Source organism: Balaenoptera musculus, chromosome 7 (genome assembly GCF_009873245.2).
Source record: "Balaenoptera musculus isolate JJ_BM4_2016_0621 chromosome 7, mBalMus1.pri.v3, whole genome shotgun sequence".
Taxonomy (NCBI): Eukaryota; Metazoa; Chordata; class Mammalia; order Artiodactyla; family Balaenopteridae; genus Balaenoptera; species Balaenoptera musculus.
The window spans coordinates 54,090,251-54,114,409 of NC_045791.1; the positions used below are offsets into that span (position 1 = coordinate 54,090,251).

General features: G+C 41.0%; 1 protein-coding gene across 3 annotated transcripts in view; it reads left to right on the forward strand.

The window, feature by feature from the left end:
* The window catches only part of RAPGEF4 (Rap guanine nucleotide exchange factor 4), a 308,154-nt gene extending 286,379 nt beyond the window's left edge, over positions 1 to 21,775 (forward strand). For 2 of the 3 annotated variants that reach the window (XM_036858165.1, XM_036858164.1), the window contains 6 exons: positions 769 to 859; positions 4,470 to 4,520; positions 5,310 to 5,397; positions 5,815 to 5,879; positions 17,433 to 17,487; positions 20,383 to 21,251. In XM_036858165.1, the coding sequence (XP_036714060.1) occupies positions 769 to 859; positions 4,470 to 4,520; positions 5,310 to 5,397; positions 5,815 to 5,879; positions 17,433 to 17,487; positions 20,383 to 20,510 (478 nt within the window). In that variant the 3' untranslated portion in view covers positions 20,511 to 21,251. Of the gene's footprint in view, positions 1 to 768; positions 860 to 4,469; positions 4,521 to 5,309; positions 5,398 to 5,814; positions 5,880 to 17,432; positions 17,488 to 20,382 lie in introns of all 3 variants that reach the window. The other variant, XM_036858163.1, reaches the window with a different exon arrangement.
* Positions 21,776 to 24,159: the final 2,384 nt, after the last annotated feature.

Here is a 24,159-nt window from a genome sequence, read left to right on the forward strand (position 1 = left end):
GCAAGGAGCTGGTATAAAGAAGTCGAAGATTCCTTTTTTTTTCTTTTTTTAAGTTAAACCAAGTACCTGGGCTAAATATTGCATTCTAATAAGAACCTTTGGTCTTGTTCCACAATATTCTTCTTCCCAAATATATATTCATAAAAGCTAATAATGGCATAAGTACAGATTCAAAATGATCAGCTTCATCGACATTGGTAAAACAGACAAAGTAAGGTCATTTTTTGGTCAGTTTAGGTTATTAGCTATATAGGGATCATGATTTGTAAGTTGATATTTTTCAACAAATTAGAAGCATTTGCATGGCAGGTAGAAGCCCTGGCGGCTGCAGCAGTGTGATTTTCCTTAGTTCCCTCTCATGCTGCCAGAGCCTGAGGTGTCCAGCTTCAGCTTGGAAGTCTGGAAGTCTCCAAGGACATTTTGCTTTCTCTCTTCCTAGCCCGTGAGATGTCTCCCTCCAGGTCCAACAAGGCTTTTAGCAAGCTTTGGGATTACAATAGCAATCCCTAGGGTAGGTGTCTTGAACTTCCTCCTCAAAACCTGAACCTAGATGGCCCAAACCATCACCTTTCTAAAATTACAGTGAGAAATCAAACAGCAGAGCACGGTCACCCAAGTGGAACTTACACAGAGCATTAAATCTGTCATTGCCTGCTCTCATAAAGGAGTCCTGCCGAATATTAATGACCATCAGAAAATAGAACTCTAACTTTTTTTATCTCACTCAAAAGTGGCATTTTACTCCAGTATGTGCCTCTTGTGTTTCAGCTGTAAGGAGTACAAGAATCTGAATTCCTTTTTTGCCATCGTCATGGGACTAAGCAATGTTGCTGTGAGCCGCTTGGCACTAACATGGGAGGTAAGCTTCAGCTGAGATCCAGCTGCGACTTTTGCCTTAAGAGTCAAAACACAGGCTCACCAGTGAGCCTTTTTTTATAGAAATATCACTCACGTTTGTATTAACAATGGGGAAGGTGGGACACTTTGAGGGAGGTGACCTGTCTCCTTTTGCCTCAGAGTGTGAATTTTAAAAGGCACTGTCCTTTTGTAGAGGGGGGAGGGGATGAGGGGGTCTCAGCTTCCTGGACTATACAATGCAAATAATAATAAGTCTAGTTCCTAGGTATAGCACTGCTTGGATGACTTCATCTTGCTCATAGATCCTATTGTTCTCCGAAATGTCTGCTTCTTGCTTTTTAAATAAGCCTTACCTGTAATTAAGAGAGGACAGAAGATCCATTTTTATCCCAGTAGTCATTTTGCTCCTGGGAGAATTAACCAGAAGGCCAACTGTTTGGCCCAGCTGAGTACCAAGTATCTCCTAACTACCTAGCAGACTTCTCTGTGTATGGAGAAGCAACAGTTGGCTAGAATTCGGTTTGGTGCAAAAGTTATGCAGGTGTGTTGTGAATTTCTGTAGCAAATACAATTAATGGTTTGTTGATAGTTGGTTATTTGTGCTAGAGAACAGCTTCATTTTTCATTAGCTAAGTACTCAAAATATGCCTGACCCCTTACATGTGGTATGTAGTCAAAGAAATATTAATCTCTAATAGAACATACACACGAAAATAGACTCTTTCTAAAAATAAAAAAGTATGTGTAAGTGGGACACAAAAAGAGAGCAAGGAGTAGGTAACACAGATCTTAATTTGCAATGATGCTGTAAAAAGGCACCAAAGGCAGCTGTTTGCATCTCTAAATGTTTTCCTTGAAACATTTTCTTCCCTACTTCCCTCTTGAAACTGTTTTCTTTCTCTGTTCCTCCTCAATGTTTCCACTGTTTATAGGACAGGTCCTCACAGGTCCTTCTGTCTTGGGTTTCTCTGAAAATTCCCAGCAGCTCATCCCCTGAATATAGGAATGAGGGAATTGGTGAGGCCTGCATGCCATTTGGCTGGGTCATCTTCCAGCTAGGAAAAGTTAGTGCTGCCAATAAATCTAAGCAATGAAGACAGGGTGCAAGCCTCCCCTTCCTGTAGCCCAGAGCTCTTGGAATCTTTGGAGATCTAGGGTTCCCTCTCAGAGAGTCTGCTTTCCCCAACTTGTTTCCAGCTTTTAACTCTCTCACGGAGTCCAGATGGTTTGGGAAATCAAAGAAGGTATAAAGCCTCATGGGGTCCGGGAAGGCCAGGTATAGGTGCACATAACAGCAGCTAGACATTAAGGCCGTGGCATGGGGGAAACACTCTCAGAATCCCCTTTCCTGGTCTAAAGAGAGAAATAGGAGGCTGCTTGGGGGGCGTGGGGGATAGGCAGCAAAGGGAGAGAGTTTATCGGCCAGTCCTTCATTCCACAGGGAGAGGAAGGAGCACATCAGCCTGTGAGCTTGTGTTTCCATCCTTGCATATTGCTGAAAAGAGGAGAGTCACCTTTCATCATTTATAAGCCTTTATCTCTTAAGGTGAAATGTAATTGGATCATTCTGTAGGAAGAGCTTTCATTCTTAAGCGTCTTTGATTTGGGTTTATCTGCCTGGATTTGCCAAGACCCTCCCAGGTGCTTCCCACACGACAACAGTGAGTAGCAGGATGGCAGCAGGAGCAACGCGAGAAATCGTGCCTGCCCTCTGGGAACTAGAAAACACGTGTGAGACAGTCAATGAACAAAACAGAAAATAGAGTGAAGCCACGCAGCAAAGGGAATGGTCCAGCATAGAGGGGAAAGACCCATCTGAGATAAAGTCAGTGGGAGTAAGAACCCAGAGCCGAGTTTCTCGGCCTCAGTGGTGTTGACACTTCAGGCAGGATCATTCTTTGTTGTACGGGGCGGGGCGGGGGGGTGGGGGTGATGTCCTGCACCATGTAGGAGGCTTAGCAACACCCCTGGCCTCAATCTACTGTATACCAGTAGCGCCTCTCCCTCCATCCACCCCAGTTGTGACAACAGGAAAGGTCTGTAGACATCACCAAATATCCCTGGGTGTGGGTACAAAATTGCCCCCAGTTGAGAACCCCTGCTCCGAAAGCATGGGATGTGGATAGGTAATAGTATTAAGACCCACATGTTTTATTACCATATGCACTCCAGCTTTTGACCCAAAAGTCAGCTAAGCGCAGAAAGAGAACTAGAGTGATAGATCTAACCAAAAATGTCGTTCGCTCCTGATTTTGTAAATTGTCTGTGTTCACGGAAAGTTATCGCCTAGCATGGTGATCTGGACACTCCGTGGAGCATGAGACCCTTGTATCCCTTGATGCCCATCCCAGCCTTCATCCCTTTGAACTTCTCCCGCTAAACAAGGATATCAGGTTTCCCTGAAACCCAACTTGAAAAGAGGCACTAGGACAATGAGTTTAGAGGTTATAAGGAGACTAGTTCCTAGAAACAATATAAGATGGTTTACAGTGTTCAAATGGGAATATGACAAACCCATTCAGAGAAGAGAGAAAAAGAAGAGAGAGGAGCTTTGGGGTAGACTGCAGAGGCCTGATGGGGTGAGTCAGTTGTTGATGGTAGACTTCACTGCATGAAGCAGAGCTGAGCGGGGCATTCAAGGCCCAGGACTTGGTCAGCACTTCCACAGTCTCGGGATGGGGAACGTCATGGTGCTATGTCTTGGTGTGACCCTGTTAGAAGAGAAAAGTTCAGCTTTACTATAAGCTCAGGACCTAAGCAAAGTGAGAACCAATAGATTGAAAGATGATTCATCATTGACCTATGGTGTAAATGTGCGGTATTGAATCATATGCCAAAATATAACCATGAGAAATTACTAAATTGATAGAACTATCTATTTTTGTATTATAGCAAGGCAGAGAAATCCTGTGGGAGAAATGCTTGTGTAGGAAAGCATAGCTCATATGATAGAGGCAATAGAAAAGGAGGCAGGAGATGTGAATTACAGAGGCTCTGACCATCGTCAGCTGTGTGACTTTGGCATGTCATTTAATCTATGAGGTTTAATTTCTTCCATCTATAAAACACAGGTTTAATCTAGTCAAATAAATATGTATTGAGCACTCAACTATGTACCTGACACTCTTTTAGGCCCTCAGGATATAGCAATAAACAAAACTGATAAAAATCCCTGTTCTCTCGTAGCTTACGTTGTAAAGGAGGAGGAGGGTTGAACCTAGGTAGTTTCTAAAACTGTTAATCCTAATATTCTCTGGTCTAAATTCCTAATTGTGGTAATGCGAGAGTTTAAAGCAGTGGAGGGTTAATGCCAAACCACTTGTAGTCTGGGAATGCAGCCCTCTTTATGAATAACCCATTTCAGAAAACATTATAAAAGCAGTTAAGACCAAAGCATCCATAGTTAGTTTTGGTTCAACTAGGTTAAGACTTTTAAAAGACGAGTTCTCTAAGATTATCCTCAAATGACAAGACAGATTACAGTCTGGCCTGTCTTAGAGATGTTTGATTAAGAGCCAAAAGTAATAATCTCCCCTAGAAATGGTAACACATGATACATGTCTAGATATTGAATCTGACATATGAGTGTGGCATTTTCATTTCATTAACAGAAACTGCCAAGCAAGTTCAAGAAGTTCTACGCGGAGTTTGAAAGTCTAATGGTAAGTGACAATGGCTCCTTTATTCTGTTCACTGTCTGCATTAATCCAATTTCTGATGAGCTGAATTGAAGTTCTCATTTCAGAAATTTTATCTGTCCTTGTATGACTTTAAGAAGTTTATGATCCCATTTTAGTGCTGCTAAAACAAGCATGTCTGACTAACGAATGGCACCCTCAGGTACTCACTTAAAGAGGACTTATGTCCCACCTAAGGTCAATTTGTGTAACTAAGAAACGCAGTGTAATGGGATCCTTTCCATCTAGCACAGGTTAGCTAGGGATTGGAAGCTGCATTTTCCTCGGCTTGCCAAAATTATTTTTCCCCATTGGCTGGGAGGTGTTAACGGACAGAAAAGGAGTGAGTGGGACTTGGCAGGAGTGATGGAGGGTTTCAGAGAAGGCAAGTCGGGCCTGGCTATGCAAGGCAGGTAGGAGGGTGAGCTGGGCTCCCAGGAAGGAGGCTGTGCTTCAGGAGAAGGGGAATCTCGCAGCTGGGGGGTTGTTTTACATTTCATATGGGCTCTCAAAGGGAATCTCTCCCCTGGATCCCTAGAGGCGTATCTCCCTTTCAACGAAAAAAGGAAACAAAAAGTAAATTATTTTCATGTGATACAGGAAGTTGTTTTAAAACAAAAATCAATTTGTTTAACTAAAGCCACCTTTCTTTTGTAGCTACACTTGATTCAAAACTCCCTGACTGGGAGATGACAAGGCTGGGTGTGTTGGGAGGTAGAGGGGGTGGTGCACGTGTCACAAGTCATTAACCAGGATCTCTTTGTTTCTCTAAAGGATCCTTCAAGAAACCACAGGGCCTACAGGCTGACGGTAGCCAAGCTGGACCCTCCTCTCATCCCCTTCATGCCTTTGCTCATTAAAGGTAATTCCAAGGAAATGCACAGGCCGAGTCAGTGGTGAGTGTGTGGGGAAGAAAATGAACAGGAGCCTAATCCGATTGACCTCCTTGGGAAGAATGAGCCCATCTTTCCACCTTCCTCATCATCTCCCCTCAGCCCTGACTTTTCTGAAAGGGCTGGAAAGATTATTGGAGGAGCAGGGATCTGTGCGTGGTTTGAAAGACTTGATAGTGCAACAGAGGGTTAGTTTGGAAATTTTACTAATAAGCTCAGGGAAAGTGCTTTAGAAACTTAAACACCTAACATAAAAGGAACTATTATCGGCTTTTTCCAACTGCAGTGTCATGCAAATCCTCCAGCATAATCTAATGTGCTATTCTGGTTTCTTAGTATGACATATTTCTGTTAGTGATTCGAATGTGACTTTTATTTCTTTGCAGATATGACATTTACTCATGAGGGGAACAAGACATTCATTGACAATCTAGTAAACTTTGAAAAAATGGTACGTATGGTATTATAACCTTAACCATGATGTTTTTTAAAAATAAAATTTGCATTTGTACTAATAAAGGAAATAATTTCCATATATGCTGCCATGTTAAAAAGCTAGTTACACATAAAGGAGCTGTGGAAATATTCAGTTCAAATTGGCTACCTCTTTTAGTCTGTCAGTTCTCTTTTGTGAAATTGAATGGTATTTGTGCGGCGGCTCACAGCAGCGGCTAGCTTTTATGCTGTGTGCTTCGTCCTTAGCTGCCTGTTGCTAAAATGCATGAATGTTCCAGAGTGACTTCCATGTTGTTGTTTTGTTGTAAGGTTTGTGGAGCTAGACTGCCCCAGGATGCCTTCGAAATGTTTATCTGCTGAGGCTGACTTTAGTGCATGTAGGTAAAAGGCAACTCTACAGAGGATCTTTATTATACAGTAGTCAGTCATCTGAGTGTGTATTGCTTATTCCAGTAAAGTTCACCCAGGTTCAGAGTGGGAACTTGAAAATCTTCATAACCAAAAACAAATTTTTTTAAGTAACAATTGTGTGGAACTGGCACATAGTCACTATTTTCCAGCCTCCCCCCACCCCCCAGAAAAAGCATTAGTTACTTTGCAGTTTCTTTTCTTATCTTCTGTGAAGCAATAAGGCAGGTCTTGCCAAGCCTTTCTTTAGCGACATAGCGCATGTTCACGGAATGCTCCATTGTCTTCTAAATCCTTTGGCTGCAGCCCGCATGGATGGGGTGGTAGGGTGTTATCTCTGTGTGGGTGAGAATGTGCCCGGGGTTCGCTTTGCAGTGATGGACGTGGCGCTACAGGAAAAGCTCAGAGCTCAGAGTTCAGGAGACACGAGGGTCAGTTCTCAGCTTCATCCCTTTGTAGCTGTCCCTTAAGTTCTCCGTGGGTCAATTTCCCCAAAAGAAAATGGGGATTGTGGTCACACCATCTACCCCTGGGGATTATTGGTGGGTCCAGAGTATTGAAGGCTTCCTGTAAGCCATACAGCGTTGTAAGCATTCTTATCAGAAAACCGTCCTAATTGTTTCCTGAAATCCAGCTACTACGTGTGACTCCAGAATTCAAAACATCCTGCAGTCATCCTGTAAGGATCATACCATTCAACTTTGCGGATGAGCATATTGCAAAGCCCAGCCTGGTAAAGAACTGCAGCAAGTGCTGGGCACTATGTCCCGTGTCTTAAGCTTCTTAGGAAATAGCACATGAGTCCACACTCCTCAAAGACACCCTGTACTAGAGGGCAAATATTTCTCAGCAGTCTTCTCCTCCACCCCGCACACCAAGGGTAGGGTAGGAACATCTCTATTACTGTGTTGGTTTAATCATTCTATGATCAAAGTAAAAACATTCTTTGCTCACTTATTAGTATGGAGAATTAAACATATTTCCCTGATTTCTCAAAAGAAAACTTGTTGTCCAGAAATGAAAGATTTAGCAAATAGGTAAAGGACCTTCCGGATCACTTAGGCAGAAATACAGACCAAGGGGTGGCTAAGCCAACCATCTGACTGTAAAATATACATGTGCACAGAGGTGTAGAAGTCAGAGTTTCCTAAAGAGTTGACTGAGCTTTAGAACTTTCGATTGTTAAAGTTAACTAAATAGAACAAACAAGAACAGCAAAAATATCTGTCAAGGAGGATGAAAGCTCTTTTATCTGGGTTTTTAGATCTTGGTGTGTCTCATCCATAACCTGGGAAGGAAGTCAAGATCGTATTCAGTGGATGTTAAGCGAGTTCCCCTTCCCTGTTTCTGTACTTCGTGCCCACAGCAGTGGATTCTGACATGCCTGTCAGTGAGGAGAGAGGTTCTTCACATCCTGCTCTGAGAAAGTCCACTTTTGATTGGAAGCAACTGTAAAGCTAAGATAGCAGTTCAGCTGCAACAGTGGAAACCTAAGGTAGCCAAGGCTTAAGCAAGATAAGTCTATTCCTTTCTCACTTAAATGTCCAAGTATGGAAGCTCTGCCCCAGGAAGCAGTCAGGGCTCCAGCCTTCTCCTGTCTTGCCATTTCACCATCCACATGGTCCAAGATGGTGGACCACCACCACCCCCATTTCAGCTAGAGGGAAGGGAAAAGGAAAAACGTGAAGACCTGCTTCTTCCATGTAAGGATGTGACCTGGAATCGCACTCACCCCTTGGCTCACATTTTATTGGCCAGAAGAAACTTAGTCCCATGAAAAGAAAGTTAGTTAGAATATGTAGTTCTTATTTTGGGTATACATGTGCCCCACTCAAAATTAGGGGGTTCTATCACTATGAAAGAAAAGGAGAGAAAGGATACTGAAAGAATACTGTTAGTTCTCTGCTCCAGCAGTGATCAATTTTACTTCATTTGATAAATCATACCATGAGAAAGTGGGATTTTACAGTTGCCCTTCCATGAGTTAGGTGTTACTGAAAAATGAACTGGAATTTCAAAAAGATTTGATTATGTTCTTTAAACCGGGCTTAGACCACCTGGCACTTGTTGCCAACTTTCCAACCTTTTCTCCCCATAAACTAGCCCACCCCTGCCCCCATACCACCACCACTTACAGCTCCCACTAGTGGCTGGTGTTATTACTGCATTCCTGGGGAAGGATGTGTCTGTCTCCCTTTTCAGGTTCATGTCCGTGCAGCTTCCCCAGTCAGTCATCATGCTCACCAAGGTTGGCAGCCTTTGTGGGGCTGATAGGCCGTATCCCCTGAGGCAGCCCCTGCCAGGGGCAGAAGTCACCAGGGTAGTCGGGAACATAGATGTCTTTTCTTGGTGGCAACACTGCACAGTCACAGTGAACTACCATGCCAACCCTAAGTGTTTTTATTTTGAACCTCTTCACCCTCGAGGTATGAAATGAGGATTAGAGAATTTGTTGCGTATTGGTTTTCAGGATTTATGCGTATGAACAAAAGAGAATTCACACTCTGATCCTTATGAAAAAAAAAAAAAAAAAAAAAGCAGACATTCTTTCCTTTGGGGGGAACATAAAGGAATATTCAAAAAAATGTTTGAATAAAGCCCTTTGTAGCTTTCTACGGCATACATGAATATTTATAACATTTAGGAAGTAGACTAGCAATGGATCAGAGGATAATATGCTGGCCGGCTGCCACTACCCCAGGCTGTATGAAGCATGCTGATAGCGGTGCTGCTGTGTTAGGAGGTTGGTTCTATTTCAGACACACCCATATTTAGGTGGATTTATTTATGAATATTATTTTAAGATAGTCATTTTATTTGGAAAGAGAAGCCTAAGGCAAACTTCTATACTTATGGAAACATTAATAGAAGCTAATTCATAAAGGAAGAGAGATGTTTTGAACCCTTATATTTTTGTATCACTGATCATGCCGTTACATTATTAGCAACAATTTGTCTTCTATCATCAATAACATTATTACAAGATTCACGGTGAGAGCACTGGACTTATATCAAGCTATGGAAAAAAGAATCTCCAAATAAAAATCTTTAGGTGTTCAAATCCACCCAATTCCCAGACCTTTCCAACACAATAGAGATCTACCGAAGGACTTTGAAAGTTTACTTCTTTATATAGAATACATGAACTGGGCTGAATGCAGATTTTCCAAAGGGTACGTTTTTTTCAAAACAATTAAATATGTGTAGAGTGTCTAGGCAAAGAATTTTGCTAGGAAATATAAAGAAATCCAAAAAGTAGTCCTTGGCTTTAGGAGATTATATGCAGTTAAGAAAATAAAACATAAATACATGAAGTATTAAAAATCAATAAAGGGTATAAACTAGTTCAAAACAGTAATAAAAGAGATGTCTCAATAGAGAAAAGACAGTCTCTACAGCAAGTTGTGTTAGGAAAGCGGGGCAGCCGCATATAAATCAATGAAGTTAGAACACTCCCTCACACCATACAGAAAAGTAAATTCAAAATGGCTTAAAGAGTTAAATATAAGGCACGACGCCATAAAATTCCTAGAAGAGAACATAGGCAAAACATTCTCTGACATAAATCGTAGCAATATTTTCTTTGGTCAGTCTCCCAAGGCAATAGAAAAAGCAAAAATAAACAAATGGGACATAATCAAACTTATAACCTTTTGCCCAGCCAAGGAAACCATAAACAAAATGAAAAGACAACTTATGGAATGGGAGAAAATACTTGTAAACGATGCGACCGACAAGGGCTTAATTTCCAAAATATACAAACCACTCATACAACGCAATAACCGAAAAACAACCTGATCAAAAAATGGGCAGAAGACCTAAATAGACGTTTCTCCAAGAAAGACATACAGATGGCTAACAAGCATATGAAAAGATGCTCAACATTGCTAATTATTAGAGAAATGCAAATCAAAACTACAGTGAGGTACCACCTCACCCCAGTCAGGATGGCCATCATTAAAAAGTCTACAAATAAATGCTGGAGAGGGTGTGGAGAAGAGGGAACCCTCCTACACTGTTGGTGGGAATGTAAATTTGTACAACCACTATGGAGAACAGTATGGAGGTTCCTTAAAAAACTAAAAATAGAGCTACCATATGATCCAGCAGTCCCACTTCTGGGCATATATCCAGAAAAGATGAACACTCTAATTAGAAGAGATACATGCACCCCAGTGTTCATAGCAGCACTATTTACAATAGCAAAAACATGGAAGCAACCTAAATGTTCACTGACAGATAAATGGATAAAGCAGATGTGGTATATACAGATATATAAAATATTATATATATATAATAGAATATTACTCAGCCATAAAAAAGAATAAATTAATGCCATTTGCAGCAACATGGATGGACCTAGAGATTATCATACTAAGTGAAGTAAGCCAGACAAAGACAAATATCATATGATATCACTTATATGTGGAATCTAAAAAAATGATACAAATGAACTTATTTACAAAACAGAAACAGACCCACAGACATAGAAAACAAACTTATGGTTACCAATGGGGAAGCAGGGTGGGGGGAGGGATAAATTGGGAGTTTGGGATTAACAGATGCACACTACTGTATATAAAAAAGATAAACAACAAAGATTTACTGTATAGCACAGGGAACTATATTCAATATCTTGTAATAAACTGTAGTTGAAAAGAAAAAAGAATATAGATATTTACATATATATGCATAACCAAATCACTTTGCTGTACACCTGAAACAAATGCAATACTGTAAATCAACTATACTTCAATTAAAAAAAAAAAAAGATGTGAAAAAGAAAAACGCAAAGAGAGGTAACTTCCTGTATCAGAGGAAAATAAAACCACGTTAAATACAATATAATATAATCAAATCCAGACTTGTTACCCTGAGTACCCATCCAGCCTCATCTCACACTTCATCTACTCTGTATTCAGTCCAAGTTGGTGAGACCAACCTTCTTTCTTTTTCTTTCTGCCTCAGGGCCTTTGCACTAGCTGTTACCTCTGCCCGAAATTGTCTTCCTTCAGTCTTCACCAGTCTAACACTTTCACATCATTCAGGTCTCAGCTCATGTGTCCCTCCTCCGAGTGGTCTTCCCTGACCATCCTTCAAATATTCTTCTGCCATCCACACCTTGCCAGACAGCTGGATCTCAACAGATAACCTTGCCTTGACAGCTGGTTTCACATTCTAAGATGATCTTTATTGCCACTTCATTGCCTGTCTTCTCCACTAGAATGTAAATATCCTAGACCAGGTATCTTATCCGTTTGGTTTCTCTAGCACCCAAAAAGATGTCTGGCATATCATAAGTATGCAAGAAATACTTGAGTAAAAGTATTTGTTGAGTAAAAGAATAACCCAGTTATATTCCAGTGTTGGACTTAGTGAGATAGGACAGTACACTAAAGCATTTATAAAGGAATTTATGTAACAAAGGTTTAATCCAAAAGCATTTTCTATTTTATTAGAAAATCTGGTTAAGCAGAATGTCCCAAGCATTTTATATTACCGATACCTTATGCAAAATGGCTCCCTTAGCTTTCTGTTCCTCACTGGACACTATTCTGTCCACCCTCCTCCCTGTGGTGCTAATTGTGTCAGTCCTTCAGTGTCCTTCCCTGTGTGCAGAGATGCACAATATTCTGCAAGCGCATGCACAGACACCTGAGCTGCCATGTCCCCATGGCCATCGTATGTACAATATACCATGAGCATCATGCCTGTTACATGCTTGTATCTGTATGTCACTCACCTCTTGGATATTAAAGATCCATAGGACAGGACAGGGGCCAGGGTTCTTCCTCAGGGACACATACGGTGAAGACTGGCTCAGCTCCTGGGCCATTTTATCTTTCATCTCTGGTCCTCACCTTGCATTTAATTCCACTTGGTTGCTGTCATGGGCACAGTCTTTGCAGGTGAGAGACAGATATATTTCTAGATATACATGTGGAAAAAAATTCTTGTCCCCAATATATGAGGGTCTGAGTGAAATAACCAGAATGGTGTGAATGTGGTTTTACACATGGTACGCAAGGAGTAGTTGACTGAGATCCTAGATTTGATAGGCATATGGACGGGGGCAGAGTCCAATGAGTAGGGGCAGAAAGAAGAAAAGAAAAAGCAATTTACAAACATTAAGAACAAGGAGGGCAAAGATCTCAAGGGGCAACAGAAGGAAAGACAAAAACCCCTGAGGGCAGGCGTTTAGAAGATGCCTGACATCTGGGAGCACCTTCTCAAGGGACTTGGAGCAGAGAGAGAGCGTGGCCTAAGAAGAGGAAAGCTGGTCTGACAGCTGGCTGTGCGTACGAGGTTGGGAGAGGAACAGTGCGCGGTGGTATTGCCTGGAGGGCCTGCTGGCCTGAACTTGAAAAACAGACATAAAAGTCCACTCCTCTTCAGGGACAGGAGAGCTTAGACGGGGCACAAGAGTCTGTACAGAGCTGGCCAGAAAAGCCAGAGACGGCTGGGGAGGCCTGGTGGGTCATCGACCATCTGGATAGGAGTGAAGGTGTAAGATGGCCAGCCTGCCCCTGAGGGGAGGGTGCCACAGAAGGTAAATGGGGAGGCCGGGGCCCCGAGGACCCCAACTGAGAAGAGCCCCCTCTGACCCCTCATTGGATTCAAGGAGAAGGAATTACTTGCGTCTGAGCTTGAGGGGGATTTGTGTTTGGGACCACAGCCTCAGGGCCCCTCTCCTGGGCCAGGCTCAAGTGCGTACAGCTGGCCACTCCCTCTCTGGACAGCACCTCTGTGCTGGTCACTCTGCAACTCAGGCCCCAGGCAGGACATCTGCTTCTGAGTCGCTCTGTTTTCAGCTTGATAAAGAAAGAAATACCTGACACAGTGTCATTGGGCATGCACTGTCTACGCCTTCATCCAGATCAGACTCTCACATTGGTCAGCTGTCCCGGTGAGCTGCCGAATAGGACAGGCCCAACGCCTGGGAAGTGCCCTTAAAATGGTTATTCTTGTTAAGAATCGTTCACCAGGTTGTATGCAAGTTCTTTGGACTCCTCTTGCAAATTTTCTGGAAGTTTGAGATTACTTCCAAATAAATACATAAACACTGAAGAAAAAAAAAAAAGAAGAAGAAGAAGAAATAAATACCTGAGGGTAGTTACAGAAGCCTTCTCTTGCTACCTTATTTTTCCTTTCTGAGCTTCCCCGTATGAGTTCACGTCCAGAGGGAGATTCATCAGCTTTCAGTTGGGTCCACCTCTCAGCCCTGTAGATGAAAAACTGTATGAACATATTAATTCTTGCAAATAAGCTCTGAAAACCTGTGCTTAGAATTAGTCCCAAGGAAAGTGGTGGCTGTGGGAAATTTGGAATGTGGATTCCCAAGGGGAAACCTGGCATTCTGACCGTGGACCGCTTTCTTGGCTAGCATCCTCCAGGGCAGGCTGACGAGCAGACCCTAAGGTGGGGCTTCCCAGCAGGGGGTGGGGCTGTATCAGAGTCAGGTCAGGTGTGAAGAGGGGCTCACACTGCCCACCTGCACTGATTCAGGTGCCTTCTAAAGGAACACGTTCCCCTCACCTTGCCCTGAATTACATATCACTGTTTTAACAAGCCAGTTACTAATAGGAGTGTGTCATGACCTCAGGTTTGCTGGGATGGGAAAAAAAAAAAAGATGAGAAGCTCTGCTTTGGAGTGATCAGGTGTTTTCCCACTGGCCTGGCATGGTAGGAAAGTTGCCTGGCTCGCTCCAGGCAGGCCAACCTGCTCTGGCAGCACCACAAAGCCTAGGGTATAACTTTTGGCTTCATCCCTGCTGTGGCAGTTGGATAATAAAGCCTATGTCTTTTAACCTTAGTTTCTGCCAACCTTCACTGGGAACAGCAATGAATAAACAGTCCTCTGCTGTCAGAAATGACATGTGAGGCTTAAGCCTGCAGAAGAATAGAAAGACTAACTGGATGGCTTTTAGTGGAGATAAACGCAAAATCCTCCACTTTGGTCCAGGAAACCACCTGCACATCTATAGAGAAGGAAGCTCAGTGAAGGGGGCTGAGAGGTTTAATTCACTATAAGTTCAGATGTCAGCAGTGTGGCTCTTTTTAAATCGTGGACTTCGACGTGTAGCATCATCTAGATCAAGGAAGGAAAATCGTGTTTCTTCTGCACTCTATGATTTGCTTAGTGTAGGGCACCGCGCTAGAGACCATCCACAAGAGACCTGAAACTTATGAGAAACTGTTGAAGAAAGTGGGAAAATTTAGGCTGAACCAGAAAAGACTCGGGGGTGAAGAGATGTCCGTGATAGCTGTCTTCAAGTATTTGAAGAACTGTCCCGTTAAAGCGGAACTAAACACATGTGTTGTGGCTCCAGAGCTCAGAACTAGGATTAGTGGGGTGAAAAGCAAAGGGGGATAGGGAGGGAGGGTGGGAGGGAGGCGCAAGAGGGAGGGGATATGGGGACACAGGTATACATATAGCTGATTCACTTTGTTGTACAGCAGAAACTAACACAACATTGTAAAGCAATTATACTCCAATAATGATGTGGAAAAAAAAAAAGAAAAGGGACTTGGACTCAAAATGATAAAGAAACGTCCAGTAGTCATACATGTCTAAAACTGCAAGGGGCTGTCCTTGGAGGTGATGAGCTCCTCGTTGCTGATGCCTTTAAACAGTGGGGAGCCAGTATTTGTAGGCAGGCTTTGATGGCCTTAGGCCCCTGGAGACAAATGAAGAAGGGGCCTTCTGAAGTCTCCTTCTGCAGCCCCAGGAAAGCACCTTGTAGCTCTTAGCAGCGTATTAAATATTGCATGTGTCAGTGGGTGCAAAAGAGGGTGGGGTTAGAAAAATCAAGTTAACCCTTCTTTGGCCTTGTGAAAGCATTCTGTAACTGCACTGACCGGCAGTGCTAGCGGAGTCCGGGTGCTGTTACGGAGGGTTTACAGATTACATTATTGTGCAGCCGCCTCAAAGGGAAAGAATGGGCCTCATTGCAAAGCCAGATTTGGATTGCAAAGTTAAACTGAAGTTATCTTTGAGTACAATTAAAAGGGATGCGTCAAAATTAAAACCATTGTTAAAATTAATCAAAGATTTAGAAAGGTAGAATGAACTCCAGAGCTGGAAATTACTGATTGAAACAATTGTTCTCACGTTTTAAACTGCATAATGAGCTAAAAATTATGAAGCCTCAGAGTATAGCTGTAACGAGCAGTCCAAAACCAAAGTCAGAAGGAAATGTTTTAGCTTTCAGAACTAAAAAGCAGAACAATTACTCCCTACAAAATGGTATAGGAAGAGGTTTCTGACCCCTGCTAATTGTTTTATTATTCTTTGGAGGGGCATACTGGCAGCATTTCCCAGGGTTTTCAGTAATTACACTCCATTCAATATCTGAAGAATTACAATAATTCTACACGGAATATACTTGTGCCCTTCAGATGCAAAGCCTTTGGAGAAGTGAAAAAACAACTTAAAGTAAATTAGCAGGAAAATTATCGTAGTTACTGTTTATTTCAGGGCTCCATATATCAGAGGCTAATTATACATTGTATGTTACATTTTCTTGGAGGTATTTGTAATATATTTCTCATGCTGATCAACGGACGTGCTGGTTTGCAGGAACCTTTATGAAAGTGAAGTTCTAACTTTTCCAAGTGCCTCTTTGTGTATGAGAAATTACCCAGTGCAGACAGATGTCACTTCACGCATGCCAGAGGCCTCAGAGCAGTAGTATTTAGTGAGGTATTATGAATGTTCACCTGTATATATTTGTAAAGTTCCAACTCTTCTATGAAAAAATTTCCCTGCCAAATAAGTTTTTTTTTTTTTTTTTTTTTTTTTAACACTACATCAGTTCTCTCAGAGCCATTTTCTATATTTTGGCAAGCCAAGGTTCCAGGAGAGAAAAAAGCAAGGACTGGAATTAAATAGCCACTCAGAGATTAGAAAGTCTCTTTTCCTGGCTGGAGCCTTACCGATTTTCTGCTAGTGTTAGAATTAATCCACCATCTCTGCGGGAATGCCCTGAGAGCAAAAGTGTCCTGAGATGTTACACAGAGACTGGGGGTCCCCGTGTCCTGAGATGTTACACAGTTACCCTTAAAATACCACGAGCAAGAAATGTACGTAATGGCTCAGAAACAGTGCTTCAGTCTCACTGATATTTTTCCTTAGGTTTCTTGTCCTTCATTTCTTTCCTTCTTTCTTTTTTTGTTTTTAACTAAGTTAGTGCAGTTCGAAAGGTTTCCTTGTAAGTTTTTATGGCAACCAAAACTTAGAAATTGAGATCGCTTAATGACAAAATTAACAAAGGTTAAATAAATTATGATCCATCCACATGACTGAATACCTGCTTATTTAAAAAGGATTTTAAAATGCAAATGGCATGGAAAAGAGTCATAATGCCATTTGAAAAGATTCAGATCAAAACAAACATATGTATGTTATGACTTCCATTTTTTGAAAAACATGCTTATGTATTTTTTAAAGTATTAGAAGGAAATGTACCAAAATATAACTGAAGTTACTGTCTGAAACGATATTCTAAAATATGCATGTGTTAGTGTTATAATCAGGAAGGATGAAGAAGGAAGGAGGGAGGGAATCACATAATTAAGGTGAACATTAAAACACACGCTTTTGCTGGAAGATGAGAAAGGTTAATAATGCATAGTGTATAGGAAAAATGTGGCAATAGAATATCTATGATTGTTCCGTCAATATCATCAAACACCTCATTATTGAGTCCTGTTTACTGTGAGGAACTTGACAAGCTAACCATTCTCCAGATCTAGAATAGTTACAAATTCTCTTGCAAATTCACAGTGACCTCAAGAAAGGATGGTAAAAACTAGTCCTGAGGAGTAAGGTCCATTCTCAGGAACGACAGCCTGCTTTTTACGTCTTGAGGAACAAGCAATTAGACAAGAGTTATGCCACTAGTATTCCTCACCTGACAAATACCTTGTATGTGTGGGAGGGGGGCATGCGGGGGTGGGTGCCTCTTTCAAGTGATTAAACAGGTTATACATCAACCAGTTGCCTCCAGATAATCCACATCTCAGAACCTGCTGTTTCTCGTGGTCCCAGGTATTGCTGAAATAAATAATGGTTTGTTTTCTTTTTTGGATTCTACACTAAGTTTACCTGCATTTCAGTTTTTCTTTTTATTCTTTTTAGCGCATGATTGCAAACACTGCCAGAACGGTGAGATACTGCAGGAGCCAACCCTTCAGTAAGTTAATGCTGCTGCAATATGGATCTTGGTGGCTAAGTCCTTTTCAGTGAGGCTACTGAGACATTCTAGAAGTCTGGACAATATTTGATGGTGTCAGAGACACTTTGGACCATGAATCCCATGGGATAGGGGCCTTGCGTTTAAAATAACCATAAGAATATTATTTTATGAATGAACTTAGAGAATTCATCTGCTCTTTCCAGAATGGATAGACAACTAAGGCATGATTGCCAACAAATCCTGCCTCTAACCAACTCTCTTTATGACTCACTGCTTCATGTTGAGAAACTCACATCCACTCGTAATGACTCATTCTGTCGTTTATAAACTGGGAAAGATAGTATTGATTGTCTCTTGGGGTGTTGCGAGAAGGCATTAATGTCTATAAGCACATTTGTGAAAGGTCCCATAGCAGGAATTCATATTATATTTCTAGTATTTCTAGGTGAATTAAGGTGCTTTTCTTAAATCTGTACAAAAACTGGTATAATACAATGCTTTCATATAAAACCGTCACTGATAATAAATAGCAAGTTTAAACTGTTGGGAGTTAAGTTGCATCATCGCAGCAGATCACCCTGCCAGGCCTCCTCTGCACTGGGACTTTGGGTAGGGGCTGGAGCTTTGGCTCGCTCCAGCTGGTCTGGGAGTGAGAAGGTAGCCCCTGTGAAGTTCTGTGCTAATAACGTCATTGTGTGAGTCAGTGAAGTCATTGGGCTCATTAACTTAACATGATAATTTGACATGGACATGACTGCGAGGCTACCAGTACCATCCCCTCCAATAAACCTAGTGCTCAGAGACTAAATGCTTCTTGTTTTAGTCGTCAGAGCTATCTTTGCTCTTCCTAGCACAGGACTGGCCCAAAGCAAGGGTCTGCTAACACAGGATGCCAGAACTGCTAAACATTCATTTTTTAATGCCCGGAGGGGGAAATCTAGGAAAAATAGTCTTGACTTGGGGAGCAAGATCTTTAAAAAATTGATTCAAATGATTATGCCTCCTCTTCCTTCCAAAAGGTGCAGCCTTGCACCTCATCAACCGATCTTATGTGGATTCTGCCAGAATTAAAGTCTCTCCTATCTCTTCATCTAGTGATTTACTATATGTATAAAGACACGATCATAAGGCAGTTATACAAGTGAGTATGAGAATATATAAGTGATGCCAGTCTACACAACAAAGGTGTATAACCTAGAATCCGTGGCCCTTCAGGGGGTTCTAGGAAATTCCTGAAATTAAACGCAAATGCTGTGTGCCTAAGAGGGTTCAGAGCCTTGAGAAGGTTCTCCATGAGGTCCAAGAACCGGAGAAGAAGCAAGATAGAATATATTTTGTTCTATAAACTTCTTTGGAAGTAAATCCTACATTCTCCTATATCTCCTAGAGACATGGGGGGAAATTTTATGTATATAAATCTCCACTGCATTTGTTGAAGTTATCAGTAACTGCTGGTAAACAACAGCTGCTTAGCTCTGAAGTCAAAAAATCTATAGATAAAGCTATAAGAATAGATTCATAAACATTGTGGGAATATGTACAATGTAATTACAGTATATTGTAAATGTAGAGTACACTGCCAGTGACAAGCGAGGAAATTAAACACTGTGGTATTATTTATATGTGATAATTATACTGATGAGTTTCTTCTTAGAGCAAGTGGGGGCCTTTGTATCTTTTCTCTGCTTTTCTGTGTTCAGACCTGCAGCACTCCCCTTCGCCCCTCATGCAGATGGCATTCTAATTGTCTTTGGGAGTGGTGTGTGGATCTAAAGAGAACAGATGGACTGCGGAAGGCAGTGTGCTATGGCGGAGAGAACACTGGTCCAGAGTCCAGGCTGGCTTGGCCACTCCCAGCGTCCCACACCAGGGATCCACGGGGCAGAGGCCACCCATGGACCATGGCCAAGCTGTTGGATCTAAATGGAGCTTTTTTTCCCTTTTATTGTGAAATAATGTCACCATTCAAAAATGGAAGAATTCCCAGGGAAGAAATGCAGATTTCTCATTTCTCTAGAAAAATAGGAAGATCCGGCAACTCAGGGTGCAGATTCCCACATGGCATCAGCATGCAAGAGCTGAGTAGTCACTTCTGAAGGGAACTGTGTTTCCAGTTCACCACTGTCAAATGGCCTTCCTCATTCATGTCTATTCCCTGTGTAGGGATGTGAGCATTTGATTCTTCTTTCAGCCTAGTTTTAGGGAAATTGGGTAACTTCAGATAGCTCTGCTGCTTGAGTGCTTTGGGGAGTGGATGAGAATAGAATGGTAATTGGGATTTCAGAACAAATAGCATCAGAGAATTGAAGGTCTGGCAGAAGTCATGCCTTCAGCCCGAGTTGATTTTTCTTTTTTTTTCTGAGTATGGACAGTCTCTAAGAACACACAATGTATGCAATAATGCTGTATATTGTATGCGAGTAATGAGGGGAGTCGGACTTACTAGTCTCACTTGCTTGCTTCAGTTCAGCCCAGGTGTTAAGTGCTTTTGTTAGGAACTAATGAAAACTATGTCTTTTTGCCATTAGTCCTCATCTGGATCAAAGAGAGCAGAGATCAGTGTGAGACACAGGTGGGATGGCAAGGGCAAACAATTTTAATGTATAACCAGGGCTGTCAGGCGATGCTTTCGCTTTTATTTGCTGCTTTTTTTTTTTTTTTTACAATATGTAATGCAAAGGAAAATTATCAAAATATATGATTCCAGGGAAGAATAGGGTGGGAGGGAGGAGATGGAACATCCAAGTAGAAACATTTCAATGAATATAGCGTGTTGAAAGGTCTTGATGGAACCCAGGAATTCATGATAAAGGTAAAAGTTAGAGTAAATAAAGCTGTATCGTATATGCATATATTATGCAATGCTAATCCTGCTCTTTTCTCTTTCAACAGATCCTGATGCAGCTCAGGCGAATAAGAACCATCAGGATGTCCGGAGTTATGTACGACAATTAAATGTGATTGACAACCAGAGAACTTTATCACAGATGTCACACAGATTAGAGCCTCGTCGACCATAGACGTTTAAAGTGCTCAGAACAACGGTTTGCCTCCAGTCCACAATCTTTCAAAAATGCCATCTATGCTAGTACTGACTGTATTGTCACTAGAGAATTCTATAAAACAAGCAAAAACCCATCTTGAGACATCTCAGTACTGCATTCAGCTTACCAGCGTCATGACAAAAGAAGAAATTCTTTGACTTGCATACAGCTTGTACACCACTAGCTTACGAATCCCCTGTTTGTAGTCACCGTATATTTTATTTCCAGTTGTGCCATCTTCTTTGCTGAAACATAAAATAAGACCAACATGAAGAGTATGGTAGAAATATCATTGTCAAGAGAAGTATCAAGCTCCTGATATTTTTTTCTAGGAGTGTTTACAGGATGAGATGTGCTACAAATGGTATTTATTTGGCTACATCATTGGTGGTATAGTTTCATAATTTCTAACTCAACATTTTGATTTGAGCATGGGGTTTTTGGAAGGTGTTGAGGAATCCGTGTAACTCCAAATTAGAGGCTATATTCTTCCATCTTCATAGTCTTACCTCTGAAGGAATTGAACCTGACCACGTTACTATAAAACATTCTGGCTGTTTATGTTATTTAGGGAGGACTGGTCTGTAATTTCTGAATGACATATAGAATAATATTTATGTTTACAATATAACTTTTTTAAACTTACAAATCAGGAGTACATATATAAGAATTCCACTGAGAAACTCCAAGGTTCTTAAAATTGCTAGCGTTAAGATTTAAAAAAAAAATGACATTTCAAAAGAGCACAATATTCAGAAAACATTTTTCAAAATTATTTTCCGGGGCATTAAAAAAAACTTTACTATTGGCTAATTATTGTTACTGATTAAAAAAACCCACATATTTTCTGGACTTAAATGTTATTACAGATATCTTAATTTTCAGCAATTGTTTTGCACTTTCAAATAGATTGTAAATAGTTCATTCAATCAATGGTATAGAGTTATTTATTTGCTACATGATAGATATTGTGCCAAATAATTACTTTTTATTTATTTTATTTAGTATGTAATTTTGGAGTACATTTTTTCCTGTTTTCACAATTAGGCTACATTTGATGTGTAGGAATTGTATGTATGTATATCTTCTGTAAATAACAGCTACTATCTTCATTAAATATAATTGTGACAAGAAAAGGTGTGTTGTTCTCAATTCCTATAATATGGGAGAGATAACCATTTGGCATGATGGGATCTTGGATTTCTTTTAATTGAAATAAAATTCACATACTCTAAAAGTCACCTTTTTAAAGTGTACAATTTGGTGGTTTTTAATATATTCATAAGATTGTTCAACCATCATCACTATATAATTCCAGAATGTTCTCCTTATCCCTTAAATAAACCCCATACCCATTAGCAGCCACTCCTCACTTTCATCTCCCACCAGTCCTTGGAAACCATTAATCTGCTTTCTGTCTCCGTGGATTTACCTATTCCGGACATTTTGTTTAAATGGAATCATATAATATGGAGCCTTTTGTGTCTGGTTTCTTTCACTTAGCATAATGTTTTCAAGGTCCATCCACATTGTAGCAGGTATCAGTACTCCATTCCTTTTTATGGCTGAATAATATTCCATGATATGGATATATAACATGTTGTTTGCCCATTTATCAATTAATGGACATTTGGGTGGTTGCCACTTTTCAGCTATTAGGAATACTGCTGCTACGAAGAGGCACTAGATTTTAGAGTTGCCTGTTATGGGTCCTACACAATTTCTCAGTGATTTAAGCGATTGGCATACTATTTGATGAAAATTTTTCCAAAATTATTTAATTTCCGGACCCATGCCTGTTTTTTAATGTCAGCATTTTCCAGAGTGTATTCCAGACTATAATCTCACAAGTTCAGTAGAGAATGGACTTGAGGACACGGGGAGGGGGAAGGGTAAGCTGGGACAAAGTGAGAGAGTGGCGTGGACATATATACACTAACAAATGTAAAACAGATAGCTAGTTGGAAGCAGCTGCATCGCACGGGGAGATCAGCTCGGTGCTTTGTGACGACCAAGAGGGGTGGGATAGGGAGGGTGGGAGGGAGGGGATATGGGGATATATGTATACATATAGCTGATTCACTTTGTTGTACAGCAGAAACTAACACAACACTGTAAAGCAATTATACTCCAATAAAGATGTTATAAAAAAAAAATCTCATAAGTTCACAAGCTGTTCCTCCCAAAACACGCACAATTGCAGAGTAAAACACAAAACCAAGATGACATCTTCAAAAAATTTGGGAACGATAATATAATATACCCCCTTAGAAATGATTCCCAGTGTTCATTAACATATTCAAGGCTCTGAGAAGTCCTGCTGTAATCCCTTTTATAAATTTATTTATTTATTTGTTTATTTATTTTTGGCTGTGTTGGGTCTTTGTTGCTGTGTGGGGGCTTTCTCTAGTTGCGGTGAGCGGGGGCTACTCTTTGTTGCAGTGTGCGGGCTTCTCATTGTGGTGGCTTCTCTTGCTGAAGAGTGCGGGCTCTAGGCGTGCGGGCTCAGTAGTTGCGGCACTTGGGCTTAGTTGCTCCGCGGCATGTGGGATCTTCCCGGACCAGGGCTCAAACCCGTGTCCCCTGCATTGGCAGGCGGATTCTTAACCACTGCGCCACCAGAGAAGTTCCTGTAATCCCTTTTAACATCCACAGTTAAAGGCCTCTTTGAGAAACACTAAGGCAGCCAAATGCCTTTCTGTGTTCATTTATGTAATCATTCAAGGTCCCCAGGTACAGGGGTGGTGTTTTATGCAATGTTATGCCTCCTATCCAGAGTTGGACACAAAGCCTAGGATTTACTAGAGAATTTTTAAAAGTCACTGAATAAATTTTATTGAAGTCATTATTTTTCAGAATTTTACTATCTCATAGACCTCAATATCAGCTGCAAGTTTCCCTTATATATTTCCCACCATTATGTAGTTTTCCTTTCCTTAGAAAATTTTAAAAGCTGACAAATTAAGCTGACAGCCTATCCCTTGGGCATCCTTGCTCTTGTTTACTCTTCCTTACTCCTATCTTACTTAAAAGCTGGTATCCTACATGACAGCTCCTTTCCCCCAACTCCATGGTGACTGACCCCTTATGACCTTATTTTAATATAGCTTCCACATTATTCAAAATTAATACATATTCTCCCAGGTATATTCCCCTTGGTCTTCCAAATGAGAATAACTATTGCTTTACTTAATAAAGATAAGAGATTTTTAATCATGTATGGCTTCTTTGAAAATGCATTAAACTCCATTATTCAAGGTACTGATGGCGAAGTAAAAGAATTCACACAGTAAAAATGGAGAGTAGTAGCCAAACAACTCTTCCTGAAGCAGGAGATGCAGTTAATATTTTAAAACTTGCAAACAAGCCAAGAGAACATGAGATGCCTACAGGGTCACAAGAAGGATAATGAGGTTTGCTGGAAGACGTAAGAAAGAAGAAAGAATGTTTTTACCAAAGGCACCTGCAGAAAATTATACATTTAAGTGTTTCACATACCTGCTTAGCAAGGTCACTGGCACAGTGTACAGGAGCTAAGCTTTTCCAGCAATTTTTGAATGCCATGCAGGTTAAATCGATTTCTCCTGAATTCAATGGTATTTCCTCTGAAATATGAATGAGGATC